Source organism: Triturus cristatus, chromosome 10 (assembly GCF_964204655.1).
Source record: "Triturus cristatus chromosome 10, aTriCri1.1, whole genome shotgun sequence".
NCBI classification, from domain to species: Eukaryota; Metazoa; Chordata; class Amphibia; order Caudata; family Salamandridae; genus Triturus; species Triturus cristatus.
The window spans coordinates 771,386,118-771,408,448 of NC_140593.1; the positions used below are offsets into that span (position 1 = coordinate 771,386,118).

Genomic DNA, 22,331 nt, shown 5'->3' on the forward strand with positions numbered 1-22,331 from the left:
GAACCAAGTAAACAAGCATTGAAAATGCAATAGGTCTCACCCTCGTTTAAGTTTAAACAATTCTGTTTGTAATTAGGTGGCTTTTTAGCTTTGCTTGTATTAGTGTTTTTCAAACTTTCATGTACATAACATGCATATGTAAGCATATATATATATGTATATGTATGCATGCATTTATATTTGTATTTATATAGATATGCAGATTATATATATGTTTATATATGTATGTATGTATATATATATACACATACATATATATAAATGCATATGCATATATATGCATATATATATGTGCATATATGTGCGTGTAGAGAGAGGTAGAGAGAGGTAAAGAGGTAGAGGTGTAGAGGTAGATGTGTGGAGTTAGAGAGGTAGAGGTAGAGAGGTAGAGAGTAGTAGAGAGAGAGATAAAGTGAGGTAGAGAGGTAGAGAGTGGAGAGTGAGTAATAGAGAGTAGAGAGTGAGTAGTAGAGAGTAGTAGAGAGAGTAGCAGCGAGTGAGTAGTAGAGAGTAGTAGAGAGTAGTAGAGTGAGTAGTAGAGAGTGAGTAGTAGAGAGTAGTAGAGAGTGAGTCGTAGAGAGTAGTACAGTGAGTAGTAGAGAGTGAGTAGTAGAGAGTAGTAGAGAGTGAGTAGTAGAGAGTGAGTAGCAGAGAGAGAGTAGTAGATAGTAGTAGAGAGTGAGTAGTAGAGTGAGTAGTAGAGAGTAGTAGAGAGAGAGTAGTAGAGAGTAGTAGAGAGGGAGTAGTAGAGAGTGAGTATTAGAGTGAGTAGTAGAGTGAGTAGTAGAGAGGGAGTAGTAGAGATTAGTAGAGAGTGAGAAGTAGAGAGTGAATAGTAGAGAGTAGTAGAGGGTGAGTAGTAACGACTGAGTAGTAGAGAGTAGTAGAGAGCAGTAGAGAGTGAGTAGTAGAGTAGTAGAGAGTGAGTAGTAGGGAGCAGTAGAGAGAGAGTAGTAGAGTAGTAGAGAGTGAGTAGTAGAGAGTAGTCAGTCAGTGTCAATCAGTCAGTCAGTGTCAGTCAGTATCAGTCATTCAGTCAGTGTCAGTCAATCAGTCTCAGTGTCAGTCAGTGTCAGTCAGTCAGTGTCAGTCAATCACTGTCAGTCAGTGTCAGTCAGTCAGTCAGTCAGTCAGTCAGTCAGTGTCAGTCAATCAGTGTCAGTCAGTCAGTGTCCGTCAATCAGTGTCAGTCAGTGCCAGTGTCAGTCAATCAGTGTCAGTCAGTGTCAATCTGTCAGTGTCAGTCAATCATTGTCAGTCAGTCAGTGTCAGCTAGAGCAACTCTGCTGACCTGGTTCTCTGGCTCTAAAGCAGCTCTGCTGACCTTGTTCTCTCCCTCTAAAGCAGCTCTGCTGACCTGGTTTCTCTGGCTCTACAGCAGGTCTGCTGACCTGGTTCTCTGGCTCTAGAGCAGCTCTGCTGACCTAGTTCTTAGGCTACAGAGCAGCTCTGCTGATCTGGTTCTCTGGCTCTACAACAGCTCTGCTGATCTGGTTCTCTAGCTCTAAAGCAGCTCTGCTGACCCGGTTCTATGGCTCTAAAGCAGTTCTGCTGACATGGTTCTCTGGCTCTAGAGCAGCTCTGGTGACCTGGTTCTCTCCCTCCGGAGCAGCGCTGCTGACCTGGTTCTCTCCCTCCAAAGCAGCTCTGCTGACCTGGTTTCTCTGGCTCTACAGCAGCTCTGCTGACCTGGTCCCTTGGCTCTAAAGCAGACCTGCTGACCTGGTTCTCTCGCTCTAAAGCAGCTCTGCTGACCTGGTTCTCTCGCTCTAAAGCAGCTCTACTGACCTGGTTTCTCTAGCTCTACAGCAGCTCTGCTGACCTGGTTCTCTGGCTCTAGAGCAGCTCTGCTGACCTCGTTTCTCTGGCTCTACAGCAGCTCTGCTGACCTGGTTCTCGGCCTCTAGAGCAGCTCTGCTGACCTGGGTCTCGGGCTCTAAAGCAGCTCTGCTGACCTGGTTCTCTGGCTCTAGAGCAGCTCTGCTGATCTGGTTCTCTGGCTCTAAAGCAGCTCTGCTGACCTGATTCTCTCCCTCTAAATCAGCTCTGCTGACCTGGTTCACTGGCTCTAGAGCAGCTCTGCTGACCTGGTTCTCTGCCTCTAGAGCAGCTCTGCTGACCTGGTTCTCTGGCTCTAGAGCAGCTCTGCTGACCTGGTTCTCTGCCTCTAGAGCAGCTCAGCTGACCTGGTTCTCTGACTCTAAAGCAGCTCTGCTGACCTGGTTCTATGGCTCTAAAGCAGCTCTGCTTCCTGGTTCTCTGACTCTAGAGCAGCTCTGCTGACCTGGTTCTCTGGCTCTAAAGAGCTCTGCTGACCTGGTTCTCTGGCTTTAGAGAGCTCTGTTGACCTGGTTCTCTGACTCTAGAGCAGCTCTGCTGACCTGGTTCTATGCCTCTAAAGCAGCTCTGCTGACCTGGATCTCTGGCTCTAGAGCAGCTCTGCTGACCTGGTTCTCTGGCTCTAAAGCAGTTCTGCTGACCTGGTTCTCTCCCTCTAAAGCAGCTCTGCTGACCTGGCTTCTCTGGCTCTACAGCAGCTCTGCTGACCTGGTTCTCATCCTCTAGAGCAACTCTGCTGACCTGGGTCTCTGCTCTAGAGCAGCTTTGCTGGCCTGGGTCTCTGGTTCTAGAGCAGCTCTGCTGACCTGCTTCTTAGGCTCTAGAGCAGCTCTGCTGACCTGGTTTCTCTGACTCTACAGCACCACTGCTGACCTGGTTCTCTGCACTCACCCGAGTTCGCAAAAATATATTAAAAAATAATATAAGTCTATTATCAATACAAATATGTTATTTTTATGACTATCTTAGATAATCTCTAGCCCTAATATGTATATTAAAGACACATACATATAATTTTGGAACATAACATTTTTTTGCGGGAGTTGCACACTCAGCACGTATATGACATCATGCGGGACCCGCCACTGCGCAAGCATCTCGTACCGTAATGTGCATGTGTCGTGAATGCGCGGGAGCAGGAGTCGCGGACTGGTCGCACACCAATCGCGCACATCACATAATATTAAATGTATATTGTGTAACTGAAAAACACGCAGCCGTCGCACACCGTACACGGATCCTTCACGACTTTTCTAAAATAGTGGCTAGAATCCACGCACCCACCGTGATGTGTATGCTTTGAGTGAACGACTCCGAAATTTTTTGGGAAAAAACATTTTTTTTAAAGAAAATAATATAAATATATTGAAATAATTTTTTATGGTTTTTTTGCAATTTTCAGAAAAATATATTATGGTAATGAAAAAAATATTTATAAATGAACAGTTAAAAAACTGTAGAAAATCAGTACAAAAAAATAGGTATAACTACTATCACACTTAAAAATTTGCATTTAAAAAACCTTTGAAATTCACTGAGAAAATCCATAGGTTTCAGAGACGTTATAGATAGAAATTAGCATTTAAAAAAGCTTTGAAATTCACTGAAAAAAACATAGGTTTCAGAGACGTTATAGTTAGAAATTAGCATTTAAAAAACCTTATAAATTTACAGAAAAAAACCATAGGTTTCATGGGTGTTATAGTAGCTGGCCATTTCACTCGTACCAAACCATAGAAGTTCCTCCGTTATAGTTAGTTCTGCTAACTATAACTCGCGCGCCCGCAATGCACAGGAAGAGTGCGGCGTTTTGATTTTCCAAAATTGGTGTCTGATACAAACTGTGAGGTTTTTCCTTACCTCACCGCCGGCACCAGCTAAACAGCGCTCCCCCCGCAAGGACGGCTTGTTTGATTCATATATATGTATATATATATATATATATATATATATATATATTCACTGAAAAAAACATAGGTTTCGGGGACGTTATAGTTAGCTGAACATTTCACTCGTACAAAACCATAGAAATTCCTCCATTATAGTTAGTTCTGCTAACTATAACTCGCGTGCCCGCAATGCACTGCTGATGATGTCACATATTACATCATTCATGACATGGTCAGTGACATCACTGATGACATCTCTAATGACATCACTGATGACATCATCCAGTGAATGTTGTTTTGTTTGATATTTAAATATGTATTATATATATAGCACTCTGCATTGAAGAATGAGTGGATCTATAAATGTCTGGATAGAGGATTTAGTAGCTGTGTGATTGACTGTTTGAGTGAGTAATTAAAAGTGTCTCACTAAATACTTGGGTTAGTGACTAAACTGTGTGAATGTCTGTATCACTCTGTCTGTTGTTGTGTAATCTGCTGCCTCAGTTGGTCACTAGCTACATGAGTGTCTATATTACTTATTGATTAGTTGGCTGAGTATTTGTATGGGAGACTGAGTGTATGTCTGGTTGAGTGGGAGATGTGTGACTCTGTGCAAAGATGTATAAGTGGTTCATTGACTAGGTGAATGAGTTTAAGAGTGCATGTGGAAACAGTTGTTTAGGTGAGTGAGTGTGTTTATGGGTGTGCTGATGAGTCAATATATGTCTCAGTGGTACATCTTTAATGAAGTGCAAAAATAAAAGCAGTGTATGTGACCGTTGGTGTATATAATAACTATTAGTAAGAGTTAGTAATTGTTAGAGTGACTGTATGGATGAGTGTATACATGTAATAGTGATTTTATAACATAGTAAGTATGAGTTACTTTTTGTATGAATAAATGAGGTGTGTGTATAACTGTATGTGAGTAAATGTAAGTGGGATTGATTCTTTGCATGAGTGAGTAGGATGATTGCATAACCGACTAGAATGACTGCTGATGTGTCAATGTCTATATAGGTGTATGAGTGCATTTGATACTGTTCTATTGATTAGTGACTGTATGTATGAGTAATTCTGTGGGTGAATGAGTAGTTGTGTGTGTAGACCTAGGAATCAGCCCTGGGCGTAGTGGGCGTAGTGAGGCTACGTGAAGCATTACGGAGTGGGGGCAAATCTACGCCCACCCACACACTTCGCGTAGCCCCACTACGCGCCACCCGCCTCCCTCCCGCCCTCATTTTACAATTACTTATAAACAATAAATAAAGAAAATTACTTACCTGAGCTGCCGCGTCCCGGGGCTCCATCTTGCTGCTTCCTGGATAGCTTCTTCCTCACGAATGCACATGTGTGGACAACCGCGCATGCGCATTTCTCGGGAGAAATGCGCATGCGCGGGCGCTCGTGCATGCGCATTCATGAGGAAGAAGCTATCCAGGAAGCAGCAAGATGGAGCCCCGGGACGCGGCAGCTCAGGTAAGTAATTTTCTTTATGTAATGTTTATAAGTAATTGTAAAATGAGGGCGGGAGGGAGGCGGGCGGTGGGCAACTCTGCTCCGCTGCGGGGTGTGCGTAGTCTGCCCCTGCTACGCCTACTTTGCAAAGCGCGAAGTGGACAGTACTACGCACACTCCGTGGGCGGAGCAGAGCACTGCGCCCACTCTTACTAGGAATCAGTGAGTGGGTATGTAGTAACTGGTATTGGTATGTAAATGGTTTAATAAAATGGTACTCTGTATTGCATAGTGAGTGATCAAAGGTTATACTAGTGTGTGATGAGGTGTATTAGCTTGTCACATGGATGATGTCATCAGTGATGTAATTTGAGATGTCATCAGTGATGTCATCAGTGACGTCACTGACCATGTCATGAATGATGTAATATGTGACATCATCAGCAGTGCATTGCGGGCACACGAGTTATAGTTAGGAGAACTAACTATAATGGAGACATTTCTATAGTTTTGTATGAGTGAAATGTCCAGCTAACTATAACGTTCCTGAAACCTATGGTTTTTTCAGTGAATTTCTAACATTTTTTAAATGCTAATTCCTAACTATAATGTATCCTATGGTTTTTTCAGTGAATATATATATTATCTACTGGCGGTCGCCAGTAGATAGTTATAGTTAGGACCGAGTTTCCATAGGAAATCTCAAAATTCTATTTTGAATAACTTTGGCGCCGGTTGACGAATCCACGCGAAATTTTCAAAACTAATGGGGCGCTCCGCTCAGCTCCTACCCTGAAAGTCTCGGGGTGATTCGTCAAGCGGGGGCTGAGAAAAAAGGGGGGTCCCAAAACCCGTTTTCCCCATGCATTTTCCCATAGGACCTTTAGTCGAAGGTACAGCCCGAACGGCTGAACAGAATTACTTGAAATTTGGCAAAGAGGTAGTCCTCAGGTCAGGTATGTGCCTTTTGCATCTATGGTGTCAATCTGTTCAGTAGTTCCTGAGAAAATTGCAGTTAAATGTACATAAATATCTATAGCCGCGCACCGTGCGCGCACCATAACGTGCGCGAGCGTAATTCTGATTGGTGGTTACATGTCAGTCAACATTCGAATCGGTCAAAATCAGGAAGTGTCGGCCGCCATTTTGTGTGTTGTGTGTGTGACAGGGAAAAAGAAAGGTGGAGAACGTGAAAAGGGGGCAGGGTAGAGAGTTCCTGACCCCCTAGCCTTTGTCATGGGGTCCCTGAAGGACCCCGAAGGGTGAAAAAAACATTTTATTTTTTTTTCAAAAAATCGCGGGGTGCGCGCTTGGTGCGTGCACGGTGCGCGCACGGCAGAAAAAAATCATTAAAAAAATAGAATTAAAAATCAAGTGCAAGTGTTTAGATGTTGGTTGGCTCTAAAAAGAGCCGTTGTGTTAATTGAGGAACAGAGGAACAAAAAATAAAAAAAATTATGGGGTGGGGCATGTGTGCTGCTGTATCTTGGTCTCTATTAGGTTAATGCTGGTGTCACCATAAGAGAGAACAGCATTGCACATATTGCACCGTATATGAACCCTCTGGAACAGAGGGTGGATATCCAGAGGTCGAGAAGAAGGTGAAGCTGCAGCCGCAGATGAAGTGCTCGGTAGGGGTGGGCGGAATTTGCGGAATTAACCTTCGCAAATTATCGCGAGAATGTTTAAAATTATCGCAAACAAGCAGAAATATCGCGAAGATGCGGAAGTTTTTTTCCGGCATGTTCGCGAGATTTTCTGCATGGTTGCGGGTCGCCAACTTACCCATGTGGTTGCTTGCGGGCGCGGCCATCTTGTTTTGAGTTGTTCTCGCGGTGCATGATCGCGAGAAGAAAGACGTGATCGCGCGACGCATGACGTCACTGAGGGCGCGAACTGTCGCAAGACAGCGCAAATGGCTAAAAACAATACAACATCTCATGGAGAACGCGACCGGATCAAGAAAACTTGTCGGCGAACGCAGGGATTCAGGTAAGGCGATCGCGCGCGCGCGAGAATGTATCATTTTACAGCGCGAGCAAGAAACAAATTATCGCCAAGCTGCGGAAACCGGAATTTTTGACATTTTCGCGCTCTCCGCGGAACGCAAAAATGTCAAATTATCGCAATTTCCGCGAACGGAACGAAATTTTTGCCCAGGCCTAGTGCTCGGCTGAGCTGCTGGCTGAGCTGCTGGAGGGTTGTCTCTTGCAGCTCGAGTACACTCCCGAATATAAGCCACAGGATGTACTCCACTAAAGTGCCTTAACATAGAGTAGATACTAAAAGAGTATTTTTTTTTAGGATCTCCTCTTGATAAGACCACTCCACAAACAGTGCAGGAGACTTAAGGAGCATTCACCTTCTTCTGGCCCTCTGGAAAAGTAAAATATTTCCAAATAAATGAGTCTTTTTGTTTCCTCTGTCTTGGTGGCACAAAGGTCTCCTCCTCACTCCCAGAAGATGACTGCTGCTCTGCCATTTTCAAGTACTGGAGTACTGGAAAAGCTGCTCAGCTCCTTCTCCCAGGGAATCAGAAGAAATTATGAGGGGAGTGGGTATGGTGTTGGAAGATTCTGGAACTGAAACTACTATGAACCAATGAAAAGTGTTGTTTCGTAATCACATGACTTGCCGTGCGCGCACCGTGCGCACACGGAGCATGCACGCATGCGTGTACGGAGCACGCGCATATGGAGCACACGCGCATGCGCGTACGGAGTAGGTGCGCATGCGCGTATGGAGCACATGTGTACGGAGCACGCGCGCATGCGGGTACGGAGCACGATGCGCGTACGGAGCACGCACGCATGCGTGTACGGAGCACGCGCGCATGCACACAGGCGTGTATGAAGCACGCGTGCATGTGCGTACGGAGCATGCGCACATGCGCGTACAAAGCACGCACGACGTACGCATGCGCACATGGAGCACGTACGCATGCGCACACGGAGCACGTATTCGTGCGCGCACGGTGCGCGCACCGTTAAAAAGCCTAAAAAATTTTTTTTTTTTTAAATTTAACTGTTTAGAACTTTATAGAAGATATTAACTATGCTGTTCAACTTTATCCAAATTCAACAAAAAAAAGAGCTGAGCCATTCCATATTACAGGATACAGTCAATCTATAACTATATACATAGGTAGCTTATTGTAAAATAAATATTTAAAAAATATAATAGTACATTCATAAATTAGCATTTAAAAAACCTTTGAAAAACACTGAAAAAACCATAGGTTTCACACACGTTATAGTTAGGAATTAGCATTTAAAAAACCTTGCAAATTCACTGAAAAAACCATAGGTTTCACACACGTTATAGTTAGGAATTAGCATTTAAAAAACTTTGCAAATTCACTGAAAAAACCATAGGTTTCACACACGTTATAGTTAGCTGGACATTTCACTCGTACAAAACCATTGAAATTCCCCCGTTATAGTTAGTTCAGCTAACTATAACTCGCGCGACCGCAATCCACTGCTGATGACGACACATATTACATCACTCATGACATGCTCAGTGACATCACTCATGACATCACTGATGACATCTCAAATGACAATTGTACCAAGTTCCAAATACCCAATTCCAAGAGAGAATTTATCATCAAGAAACCACTAACCTGTAACACAACTCATTGTGTTTATGGTCTGATTCGCCCCTGTAATAAGATGTATATAGGGAGCACTATACATTGTGCAAAAAAACTAGTTTTAGAGCCTGTCCGTGCCATTAAACATAATGATAGACACTATCCAGTGGCACAGCATTTCTTTGACTGTCATTTTCAAAATGAAAAGCTTCTGAGAATGTTGGTAATTGATGCAGTGTACAGTAAGGTGAGTAATCGCGAATTAGAACTGCGAAAACTGGAATCGAAATATATTATCGATTTAGGAACTCTGCTACCGCAGGGTTTGATTTCCAGCGAGGAACTTGCTATTCATTTGAATAGTTAGATAATTGATAATGTAATTGCATAATATTTTCTGATGGTTTTAAACGTTTTTAAATGGGTAACATTCTATATTTCTATTCTTTATACAGTTGCAGGCACTGTTGTTCCTTTCTTCTCTTTTTTGATAGTGATTAGTGTGGAATCTTCTGTCCTCATAATTTTCAAGAACTGATCAATAGACATGTTTATACAAGTGATGATTGAGTAAATGGACCTTTGTGATCTGGACATATATTACATTGACTTATTAGCCCACTGGGGCAGGATAGAAAGAGGTAATAATTGAATAGTTACATATGTGCATCTGAATTGAAAGCCCAATGGGCAGGACTCAAGAGTTGGAAAAAAGTTGCAAAAAAAGCTGCAATAATTGATTTATTGGAAATGTGTCCATTTGAACACCATGGAAAATTTTCGAAAATATTTGTGTATTGTATTTTGACAGTTTGGGCAGGAATACCGTAAACCTGTGGCAACCAAGAACTTTTGAGTACTGTTATGTCCATTGTGCTATATTGAAGCAGTAATATGGCTAAATGCATTTTGTGGTAATTTTGGAATATTTATGGATTGGTTTATCACATAAGAATCAAGCATAGATTATTGCGTTAAGATGGCCGCCACCTTTTGCACTACCGAAATAACAATGTATGGGTGAAGTCCTGTTTTACTTTCTGTAAATGAACTTAAATACGGAAATGTGAAATTGTGCGTTTATGACCATGAGCAAGGCGTAATGCCGAAACGCGTCTTTTTTGTCATTAAACTTAAATTCAAGCATGCTGGAGTGTCTGAGTATTTCCTACTGACTGGTGGAGATTCCAACTTCCACACGGGCGATGAAAAGGCAGCACAAACTACTCTTTTTGGTATGGCGAGATTCTTTCTTGCTCACATTGTAGTCATTACGCGTTTTGACTGACACAGCAGCCTTGATCACATGAGGAAATGCGTTTGCCATTGTTTTTTAAAATACCACCTCCTAGTGTCACGTGATCCCTATAAACATAGAAGACATACTATGAGTATACACCATCTAATGTGCAAAATAATGCTAAACTTTTTGCATTAAAATATTATTTAATGTAATAATTAAAAGCTGACAATTCTAAAATTGAATAAATAGAATATTATGACCACTAAATTATAAATAAGAGATATAAATCACATTATGTCTTTGAGAGAAATTTCTAAAACGGCATAAATGCACAGTTTATACAGTATATCTATTGGCATAGGAATATATTAAATAGTCAACGTGAATCTAGCACTGTATAAAGAGCACGATATACTAAATTGGCATATATGTTGTCAGAGAGTTGTACTTGCTTATAAAATATAGTAAGATCATAACAATTGTGTAAATGGTCTTGGAAAGCGAAACATGGACATACCGGTATACTAATGTACCTGTATACCAAATAATTAGCATTAATGCAATGACATTGTATGGTAGACATTACTACTCATAACTGGTTCTTTATCCCCGATGCAAGATAATACTCAGAACAACAAATATAAAGGAAACACGGCAAAACTATGTGTAATACTGATACTGCCAATTGAATCACGCCCAGTAGTATATAGAGTGCTTTTGTACTATGGAGCTCTAATTGTTAAATGTATATCTCTAAATTACTATAACATTATATTCAATTCAAGTTAATAAATTGCAGCCCTATATATATATATGTTTGCACATGTATATATTCACACATGTATATGTATATGTGTTTGTGTGTTTCTATATGTACATATTTATACATATATTTTTAAATATTAGTGGAATTTATCTAATTTACATACTTTTTAATTTATATATTATAATATTTAACAACTACTGCTAGGACCTAAGACTGTCCTATCACTTGCAAAGATACTACTTGTAAATCTCTTTGTGAACAGCAAACAAATATAAACTTACACAGAGATATGTAAGTTTACCTTTGTGAGTCAGGCCCTCGATATCCATGGTTGGCGCTTTGATCTTTTATGCACTAATTTTCATTAAAAACTTTCAAAATTCATAACTCTTGTTTGATTGATTAGATTTTTGCTGTTTTGGTGTCACATAATTTATTAAAATGTACTCTGTTTTTCCAAATTAGAGTGGGATTTCTCTGGTGTTGTGTTTTCACGTTATTGCTGCTTAAGTGCTGCATAAATAAATTAGACATTGCTTGTAAGTTAAGCCTGACTGTTTTTGTGCCAAGCTACCAGAGAGTTAAGCAAAGGTTACTTAGTGACTTTTTGTGGTTCACCCTGGCACTGATTGTGGCTGTTGCTTGAGAAGAGCTCACACCCCCCCTCAACCAACAACCCAATTTCTCACAAGCATGTATTCATTTGTTGGGTACCCTCCCTCCTTCTTCATCTGTAAGAAAGGCCAAACTATATCTTGTCAGCAGTGTGGTACATTGCACTATCTTCATTGACAATGTGTTTGACCAGTTTTGCTGTTTCTCAGGGTCTGCTTCCAACTCCAGTGACCTGCCATCACTCCCAGGTTAGTTATCTGTCTGTCATATGCCTGACCCAGCTGCAGGTTTCAGTTTAGCTTCTCAGGGTGGTCCGGAGGTCAGTTAACTTGCTCCTCACACTATGGCATCCAAGCCATGCCATGAACCCTCCTCTGGTTGATGAATAACTGCCATAGCCCGTGGAAGATTTCATAGATTGCGCCTCAAATTCCCCAGCCACTGCACTGCCGCCAGCCCTTGATAAGACTAGTGATACAAAGATTTGGCAGCTTGACTACATGGCATCCATGAGTTGAGACCCCCTGTCTAGGAGGGAAGGCCAATGTTACAACCTCCAACTGAATTCTCTCCCTTCCCAGTGACTAAGAGAGTATTATGATCCCCTATTAAACAGTTAACAGTTTTTGTTGACCTCATTGGTCATAGTTGTGACTTCAGCAACCAAAAGCTGCAGGGACCCACCCGGCCCATATGTGACAAGTATCACTCATCCCTACACTCAGAATCCCTGATGCAGCAACAGATATAATTAAAGGAATAATGGAGTACTTGGGTTCAGCCCTAACATCGTTCCAGCGCGTGAAGAAAGATTTGGAGCTCTATGATCACCTGGCTTGTGATCTGGTATAGTCAGCGACCATGCCATCCTACACTATCCTCTGTAATGTGTACAAGAAACCTTGGCATTATCTGCCGGAACACATGGGCAGGTTTCACGTCAACGTGGATGAAACATCGCTGCTACTTCCAATTATTTGAATGGTTCTAACTCATCCTGTATGTCAGACCTTGTGAATGAGATTCTTACAAGGATGCAGGAGACCTGGTGTGTCTTTCGTGGCAGAAAATTGGAACTACAGGTATTTGGCTCCAAGGCAACAATGAATAATACACTTAATCTGCAAAGTGGGACGTGCCGAAGTGGCAATCTACAAGAAGTTTAAGAACTTGGTCTCATATTTCATAGCTACCTTTCCATGGATGACCAGGTCCGCTATGTTTCAAAAACATGTGGCTATTACTTTCTCCTCCTTGCTAAGCCTAGGCCCAGATTTACCAAGATTTGGCACAAACCAATACAACAAGACAACTTGCTCCGCTGCACTGCATCAAATTGAGAGGTCGGATATGCGCCTTATTTACTAATATATCGGCCATTCCTGCTCCCTCTTCCTGCACTGTCACACTGTGTGCTCCCAGCACAGGCACCCTTGTGCCATGATGCAAGGGTGCCTGTGCTGCAGGCAAGATTGTTTTGTGCAGTAAAGGACAACTTTCTGCACCAAAACAATAATCAGAAGCATTTTCATTTTTCTATGTCTATATCAGAATGTAGCACATGCAGAAAGAGGTATTAATGAGGAGAAATAACCATATTTCTCCTTGTTACGCCTCTGTTGGGATGGCGTACCATTTTTGACACATTCCCAGCTTTACTTGTCTTAGTAAATCTCAGAGGGTGTCAAAAACTATGGGTAGGTGTATGGGAGCATCCATGCCAATGCAGAGTACCCCAAGGCAGCAATGTGTGTTGCCTTGCGTCACTCCATATTTACTATGCCTTGCAGAGCCATGCAAGGTGGCTTAGTAAATCTGACTTAAGGGCTTCTGTTGCATTGCTTCACCATGGGTGATGCAATGGCAATGCCGGCCCTTAGTATAACTGGTCCTTAGTTTATTGTGTGTAAACAACAGATCCCCTATAGCGCAAGCAAATATTGAGCCCAGGAAGGATTTTTTTTGCTCAGTTTTCGTCAAAGTGGCCCAAAATATACTAAAAAGGCTTGAAAAAACTAATTATGTCTGCATAATGGTGGTTGGTTTAAGGCACTGGCACCAGTTCAGCCTGACTATCCTTGAATTGTATTGTCTTCCTATTGCAAGCCGTGAGAGATTTTGCACTATGGAAATGATTGATAAAACTACTGACAAGATGGGCCTGAGCAATCAGAGAAGTGAGCTAAAGTTCTTTGCAGCCTGACACTCTAGGAGATCTGACAATACGAAATAGCTCCTCTCCAATAAGTTAAAAAAAAATCTTTGGAAGGACAACTGGCACATGGTAGGGTGCAAAGTGGTGGAACAAGATTGAAATGTTTCCTTTTCTAGTTTGCTCACTCCGACTCCTCAGGTGGGCATTGGGAAATGTTCACACGATTACACCCGCCAGGCTGTATGTGCTTTATAAATTCCCAATGATGTTGACATGATGGGCTGCCGCAGTAGTTGTTTGGGTCAGAGTGTGTTGCAGATATTGGGCTGGCCATAGGCAGTAGGCCCATGGCTGCACTGAATTAGGTTGGCATGGAAGCATGAGTCAGAGTTTTACAGGAGAATGCATTAGCCTCATCCATTCAAGCTCCAATCTGGACCCTACGTGTCAAGCCAAGTCGCGCGATACTGTGTGTGTTTCTGTTTTTTTGATAGATCTTTTTAAATCTGTATGTCCTGTGTTGGAATGCCATATGGGTCAATCCAGAATTAAGATTGAGACACAATCCGAACTTCTTTGATTATGTCATATTGGATCTTTTATCAATGTTCTTCGGATTTGGCCCAACAAGAGGTGTGCCGAGTGGCGCATGGCCCAAAGACAGATCGACTGTTGAAATGTGTTTTTTCCTTTGTATAGCAACTGCGTGACAAGAGGGGATGGAAGATAGAGGTTAGCCAGGGCCACTGGAATTATGCAGCAGGTGAGGACCACATTGACTAAATTATGCAGCAAGAAATGGCAAATTAATCAGCTTAATACAGCACCTTTGTGATAGTATTAATTCATTATTTTGTAATTTTTACACATCATAAGACTGGCTGGCCAAAGACTTCACCGTATTAGTACTAGTTTAACACAGAAAGAGGCAACTGGAAGATCACCGGTCAGCCTTGGCGAAGGGCCTTCCACTGTGCAGGAGCACATGTTGCCACTTTTTGGGTAACTTTTGATCCGTTTGAGCTAGAAACAATTTTTTTGTTCAAATCTGCAGATTATGCTGCAGATCAGATGATGGATTGTGTGGCAATTACGGCAAATCCATAATTCTGAAGAACACGCCAGTTCCGCAGAGTCTGACGAGATCAGTAGCCCACAAAACTGATTCTCTGCCTTTCTTTGTGCATTATCAGACTTATGCCGTCGCTTGATGACAGCTACTGCCTCCTTCTGAGCGCATGGAATCTACGCCTGGTAGCTTCGGGCACGGTGACAGAGGGCTACACATGGAACTCACAGATTCCACCGAATGAGAAATGACAAAGTACCAGGGAAATTGATTATAACGCACCGGATTCCAATGGCAAGTCCAGGTTCGCTTCAGAGAATGAGATAATGTCAGTTACTTTCAGCAGCCGACGTACCTGGGTGAAACTGAACTTGTTATCCTGAATGGGCTGGCAATTCCAGCTTCAGGCCCCCTTAGAAAATCGTAATCGCTAAACCCTGCACGTTTTGAAGTTTGGTCTTCTGCCTTGCTTTCTGTGATTGCTGCATCTTGTGACGTCAGATTGCCTACCACCTATGAGGGCAGTTAGATACAGGGCTGGGTGTGGGATTGGGGTCGTGTGTTCGGGGCGCGTTGATCTCCATGGTTTTTGGTCAACGTTAGTCGATGACAGGCCAGGATTTAAGGAGAGTTGTCTATCTGCTGTTTAGTGAAGTCCATTCATATTCAGGGGGTTGCCCAAATAGTGGACAACAGCCTCTGCAAACGTCAGGTTTAGTCCCACCGCAGAACCACGTCACCTTCTGAATTCTTTAGGTGAGGCAGCGGGGGTTTGGTGGGTCAGGTAAAAGAGATTTTGAGCAAAGCAGGGTGGCACACATAGGGTCATTTCTTATCATCCCTCGTGTATATGTTAACGTTTAGGTAAGGCCCGCATTCCTCGCCCCCTTCTCTCTCACTCACGGTTCTCTTCACTCTCTTTCATTGACTTGGTTCTTTTCCCTCGGCTCCCCCTCCGTCTCCAGTCTTGCATCTCTGCTGCTCCCTCGCATCTCTCCCGTTGCTGTCGCGCTCATCTGCCGCACTCCTCTTCCCGCCCCCTCTCTTTCTCCTCACGCTGCCTCCGAGTAACGTCTGCGTCTCCGCTCCCAGGCTAGGCAGCTGAAAGGCAGGGGAGTGGGTGAGACTGCAGTATTTTATTGATTATCCGTGGGGTGCCCAGAAGGGGGGCAGATAAAACTCACGATTGGTCGGGAACACTTACCTCCCCGGCCTTTCGCCTCAACAAGCGTTTGTGCTAGTACAGAGCTAGCCCCAGCTATCAGGGAAGAATTACCCATCCTTCCAAGTAGCGCTCCTCGCTCCTGTTCTTCCCTCGCACCCTCTGCCCTGCAGCCCCCGTTCACCACAGACGCACACGAACACAACACGCACACAGTCCTTCTGCAGACCCCTCACAAAGAGGGAGAGTTCACCCGCACCAGACAGGAGCCGTCCGCCAGAGCCGGATCAAAGGGTTACATCGATTAGCTGCATTTCAACAGTTCAATTGCCCAGGGCTCCGTTTCAAAAGGGGAGGACTAGAATAATTTCAGCACCACGGAGAGCGCCAGGCGGAGGGCGGCTGAGACGTATGAGCGCCAAAAGGACGCGCACTGTTGCCCAAGCTCGACGCACTGCTTCCAAGCCTAGCTGCAGGGGCAGAACCGAGGGACATCTCTGCAATCCATTCGACCCTTGCACTGTGGCATTAACCTGGACACTTAAAGTTGGCATTGTGCAAAACTGAATTTTGGAGTGCACGGTTAAAATGGTCTGCTTGTCAAATGGTGCTGTACTCGGCTGCAGGAAAGTGTGCGCTTGGCACGAGGCGATGGTGGTTGGGTTACTGGGATACGGTGCGTACTGAGAGGGGCCCCCCTGCGTACACCCCCTGCTCTCGGTGAGGTTACACGCGGATGCCCCCCTCGCGCGACGCTCTGCTGGAATGTGTTGCTGCATCTCTGAACGTGACTGCAGCGCGTAGCAGGCGCAGCCAGACCCACTCGCCTCCCCTGCTCTGCTCAGGGACCCAGGCTCCTCGCCGCGCTGTACTTCGGATTCGCACCTTAAGGATGTGTAGCCGACTGAATGCCTCAGTTTCTACAAAGCTGTGATGGAGACGGTGGCTGGGGATTCGAGCATGTTAGCCCCGCTGCTGCGGAGAGATAAACGCGGCAATGGAGTGAACGCGGAAGCTGGTTTGTGTGTGGAGTAAAAACACCAAGGCTTGCCTCTGAACTTGAGCACGGGGTCTTCAGCCCAGAGAGACGATGGGTCTCTTGACTGCGGCGCGCAGCAACTGCACCACAACACGCGGGGATTAAGCAGGCGCCTTTTCTGCTGCATTGCCTGCGAAGGGACGGCTGGGGGCAGACAACTGAAATGACTTTGAGGAATCTGAGCCTGGGACTACATTATGTGGAAGAGGAATGCAGTAAGTATGCTCCCATTTTTCTAATCGTCTGCCCCTCTGCTGCGTTCACGCGCCAGCGCGAGCTGTTTACTTTGTCACATGGCAGGATGGCACGCGCATGCAGCAGACCACCACCACACGCCAGTGCATGTGTGTACGTAAGGCATGTATGAGAATGCATTTTTCTGTAGGAGAACAGTGATGATTTGCCAGACGTTAATTCGTTTGTGGAATACATGCGCCTTCCTCAAATGTACAGCCAAGGCTTGTTTTTAAATAAGTATTTATTTGAATAACTATGAATAGGTGATTGTCTTTGAAGTGGACTAAGTGTATCTTTCGTCTAGAAGTCGTCTATACTTCATGAAACAAGCAGAATACGAAGTGCACCGTTTTGCCCCTGGGCGTCCTCTGTTTACCACACGTTTCCACTGGGCAACTGTGGCTTCCGACTGTCCAGCGGTCGCTGCATCTCTTTTTCGAAGGAGGAAATGGTGTGCTGTTGTGAGTTCTTGTCCCTAGCACTGGCGGAGACCCACATCCACTGTGTCTATGCACGTCCGGTGGCTCTGCCTTCTCTGCACAGAGGTGCGCTTTCCGCATCCGTCTCCAACAAGACTAATCTGCAGGAATCTCCGCCACTCGCGCCCCTCCTCCTTCCGCATCCTCCGTGTCCTGGGCAGACCCTTCCTGTTACCCGCACCCCCCTGTCCAGGAAGGCCCCTTCACCTGGGGTGGATACGGGAGCACAGGGTTGAACACCACCCCTCTTTCTGAGAACTAGGAATTGCCAAAGTTGTATGTTGTACCAAACGGAAAGTGCGGAAAACAAAAACTTTACAGTGGGGAATGGCGTGCTTGCGTGGGCCGGTAGAGGGCGCTGCCGCCTTTCTCTTCCGCACCACGTGAGCGAAGGGAAACTCTGCAGTGCTCACAGTCACACGTAGTAAGAGGAACTTCCTTCGATTTTACCGACACGCAGCGATACTTCTGATAACACGGAGTCCATTGCCGCAATTCCTGTTTGATAGCAGTTTAGCTAAAGCTAAGGAGACTGTTCTTTCCTCGCTTGGGCCTTCTAGATAGGTTGAGGACGTTGGTACCTCGCGACGCCGAGTGGGGAACGAATCCCTCGGGGATTCCCTCGGAGCCGGAGGAGGCATGGCGATCAGTGGTACTGTGAGAACGGAGCCTGTGTCCGACATGCCCCCCATTCTCCACTGGCTGTGCCCGGGGATCCAGGGAGGGTGGTGGCGGGCCCTTCATCCACACGTCTTGGAAGCGGGGGCTGACTTCCACGCCACATTCCCAGACACCTCATGCCAGCTCTGCGCTGACGCTGTGCGTGGGTCTAGCGATCGGGGAAGAGAGCAGAGACGCTGATTGGGCAGAAAGAATCTCCCACTTGTGGATGACGCCGAGGACCCCTCGTAAGCAGATGCCAGGCAGAGTGCGGGGACTCCCTCTCCCGGTGCCAACCTGGATTCAGCGGGGGCAGTCAATGAGCCCCCCACTGCCCCCACCCAAGTGAGGGTGTACTGAGAGAGGAGCAACTCTCCTGTGCTTGCATAACGTAACCAAATAAATACCCCTCCCCTCCCCGACAAAACGCCTGCCTCGGGGAGGCGGGGATGCAAAAAGAACAAATGGTGGACCGAATGCCGAAACAATGTCAAACATTCATCCCAGTACAGAGATTTGGGCCTAAATCTATTTTATGGAACACCTTGCAATTCCAGTTTATGCCCAGCCATATGGAAATCAGTCTTGACCCTGCTCCTCATGGGAACAATCCAGCATGAACTTCCAGGCCAGGTCCTCCCTGGATTGGAACCAAGAATCCTGGCACCAGTTTCCGGGTATCAGCACCTCATCAGCCAGGTTAACTTGAATCCAGTGACACAGCGTGCATGGGATCAACCTCTGGGCGTACCCTTCCCACATAGGGTAGCCAATGGAAAAAGAACAGGGGGGGGGGGGATGCAAAAAGAGTGATGTACAGAATGCTGAAACAATGTCAAACATTCACCCCAAGTACAGAGACTTGGGCCTAAATCCAATGTTTTTTGTGCACCTTGCAATTAGTTTATACCCAGCCAAATGCAAATCAATCTTGACCCATGGGAACAGTCCAGCCCAATCTGCCAGGCCAGGTCCACCTTGGACTGGAAACAAACATCCTGGAACCAGTTTCAGGGTATCACCCCTCATCAGCCAGGCTAGCTTGAATCCACTGGCACAGTGAGCACAGGACCCATATCTGGAGTACCCTTCCCACTTAGGGTGATAAATGCAAAAATAACAAGCGGGTGGGGGCATGGAAGGAAGCAGACATGCTTACACTGTGTGTGAAGGGGAAAGATATGACTGTTGATGTAATATATGCCAATGCCCCCTGAGAGCTGGGAGCTGATGGGAACTAGTGTTTCCGGAGACACCTGTAAGCAGTGGTTCCACAAAAGAAATATTAAGTGAAAGATGTGATCCCAGTGCAGGCGTTGCGCACGCCCATCAAGTAATGCTAAAAACATTTGTTATGGTGCTGTTCACCTCAGATATAAGTATAATCTTTAAACACTGGCCATTAGTTCCACAGAAGAAGGCCTGTGAATGACACTGTTCCGGTACAGGTCACACACATGGTCAGATTAAGTCAGGAACATTTGTTATGGCGCTATTGACCTCAGTCATGCTTCTAAGCGCTTCAAAGTTTCAAACAACTACCGACATAGCTTTGCATTCTTCTGGCTGTCACTGTCGCAGCAGTTACTCCCAACCACACTGGTGCAAACCTGTAATGTCTGCGAACAGAGAAGAGGCGGTGAGGAGAAGGGGGTACGGCAGTCATTCAATCCAATGCCGCAGCTGTGGTGTTTGGCACAGTGAACGCCTGATATTAATTCCAGTCGAAAGGCCAGTATGCCATTCCTAGGGAAATATAACTATCTCCCAATTAATAGCCCCCCCCCCCCCCACACACACACTTTCAAAGAAAAAGTCAGTGACTGTCGTCTGTCGGTTTTAGTCGAACTTCACTTTCTCCTCCTGTAGAATTTCAGGCAATAACGCATTCAGGTCAGGGCTAGAGCCGCAGCCCCATCAGTTTCCCGCTCACACCGCGCGCCGCGTCTGCAGAGACCCGCACCGCCTCACACCGCCCTCCCGTTCCCAGACCGGGGGAGGCACGAGTGACAAACAGGGTGCGCTGCGATAGGGCTTCTCTCCGCGGCGCCCGTACGCCCGATTTAAATTGTAAATGAGCTGTTGGGGATGTGTTTGCAGAACACATACACGCGGCAGCCTTGGAGGTGCGAATGCTTCCCGTCGGCGACGGTTCTGGGCGCACCCCTCTCCGCGGCCATTCTCCGAAACCCACGCGAAACTTCTGCACACCTGCGAACTTCTTCCGATGAGTGGCAAGCAGGAATCAAGCGCCGTGAACAAAGAGAAGGAAACGCTACGGTCGGCGCAGGGCGAGCGCGAACCTGGCGCTGCTGAAAAGCTACTTTTCGGGGAGGGTCCCGGCCAACTCAAGCCTTGACATTTGAGATGTGAGGTGAAAAGGCCCGGATACCTGGTCAACGAAGGAAGGCGGCTTGAGGAGGTGGAGAGAGAATTGATCGGCTCATTGCTTGCTTGAGGCGCGTGGCAGGTTACAGAGAGCCCGTTCAGTTCCATAGCTGTTACCATCTCCTGGCCTCCCGGGATCTTTTGTCCAGATCTCTGGTGCTAAGGCCCGAACTGAGCTAAGGATGTGCATAAGGCATATTGGCAGAGTGCAGGCTCGACTGGACTCTCTCTTAAGGTGATATCACACTGTGCAAGAGATGTCACCACCATCCTCCCACGTTCAAAGACAAGTTATCTGAGGGAAACAAGCTTTGGCCAGGGATCTACACAAGTGGAAATTTGGTGAGTTCTGGGACATGGGGTTAGGGCAGGTTGATACAATGGCACTTTGAATGCCTTGGGACCTCTGCTGTGTTGTATGTGTCATCACCCACTACTTCCGGTGATCCGATGGCTGAGAGGAGCTGGGATTTAAATAATGTGGGAGCTGTGGGATGCATTGATGGAACAGGGAACGAGTTCTTTTCAAGTATTATGCTGACGGATAGGCAGTCTGTTGTCTGTGTTTGTTTCTGATCTATGCTCAATCAACTGAGACTTGGTGGCCTAACTTGATGCTTTCTGGTCGCCCTTCCAGGGACTGAAGCTCGCCAAGATGGGGATGTTCAGCTCGGCTCTGCTGCTGCTTCACGCGCTTCTGGTCCAGCTGGACTGTGCACACGGCGCCGAGAAGACCTACCCAGTGTTGAACATTGCAGTCATCCTGGGCCGGACACCCTACATCACAGAGAGGGACATCCGCGCACTCTGGACTCGGGACATGTCCACGGATGTTGATGTCAATGTGGTGACCCTGCTGGTGAACCAGACTGACCCTAAGAGCATTATCACCCACGTGTGTGACCTGATGTCTGGGACCAAGATCCATGGGGTGGTCTTCGGCGATGACACTGACCAAGAGGCCATCGCTCAGATCCTGGATTTTATCTCATCACAGACCTTCATCCCCATCCTTGGCATCCATGGGGGATCTTCCATGATCATGGCTGACAAGGTAAGGTGGCAGCCTCACTGTGTGAGGAGGTGAGCCTGCTGTAGTGTGGTGAACCCCAATGCACGCAGAGGTGAGCCCACTGTAGTATAAGGAACTTCACTGCAGCTAGAGGTGCATCTGCTGTAGTGTGGTGAACCCCAATGCACGCAGAGGTGAGCCCGCTGTAGTGTGATGACCCGCACTGCGTGCAGAGATGCACCTCCTGTAGTGTGATAAACCTCAATGTGTGCAGAGGTGCACACTCTGTAGTGTAAGGAATTTCATTATGCGCAGAGGTGCTCCTGCTGTAGTATAAGGAACTTCACTGCATCTAGAGGTGCACCTGCTGTAGTGTAAATAACTTAAATCTGTGTAGGTTGTTCGACCCTGTAGTGTTATTAACTCCATTGCGTTAACAACTGCCCCTATTGCAGTGTGCTGAACCTCCGCGTGTGCAGAGGTGCATCTGCTGTTGTGTAAGGAAAATGACTGTGTCTAGGGGTGCACCTGCTGTAGTATAAGGAACTTCACTGCAGCTAGAGGTGCACCTGCTGTAGTGTAAATAACATATCTTTGTAGGTTGTCGGACCCTGTAGTGTTATTAACTCCATTGTGTTAACAACTGCCCCTGTTGCAGTGTGCTGAACCTCAGCGTGTGCAGAGGTGCATCTGCTGTAGTATAAGGAACTTCACTGCAGCTA

At 45.8% G+C, this 22,331-nt stretch overlaps 1 protein-coding gene across 1 annotated transcript in view; it reads left to right on the forward strand.

Moving 5' to 3' along the window:
* The first annotated feature begins 15,786 nt into the window (after positions 1-15,786).
* GRIN2A (glutamate ionotropic receptor NMDA type subunit 2A) overlaps positions 15,787-22,331 on the forward strand; it is a 1,558,104-nt gene continuing 1,551,559 nt past the window's right edge. Inside the window, exons 1-2 of the mRNA XM_085628306.1 lie at positions 15,787-17,048; positions 21,235-21,651. Of these exons, the coding sequence (XP_085484432.1) occupies positions 17,031-17,048; positions 21,235-21,651 (435 nt within the window). The 5' untranslated portion in view covers positions 15,787-17,030. The remainder of the gene's footprint in view (positions 17,049-21,234; positions 21,652-22,331) is intronic.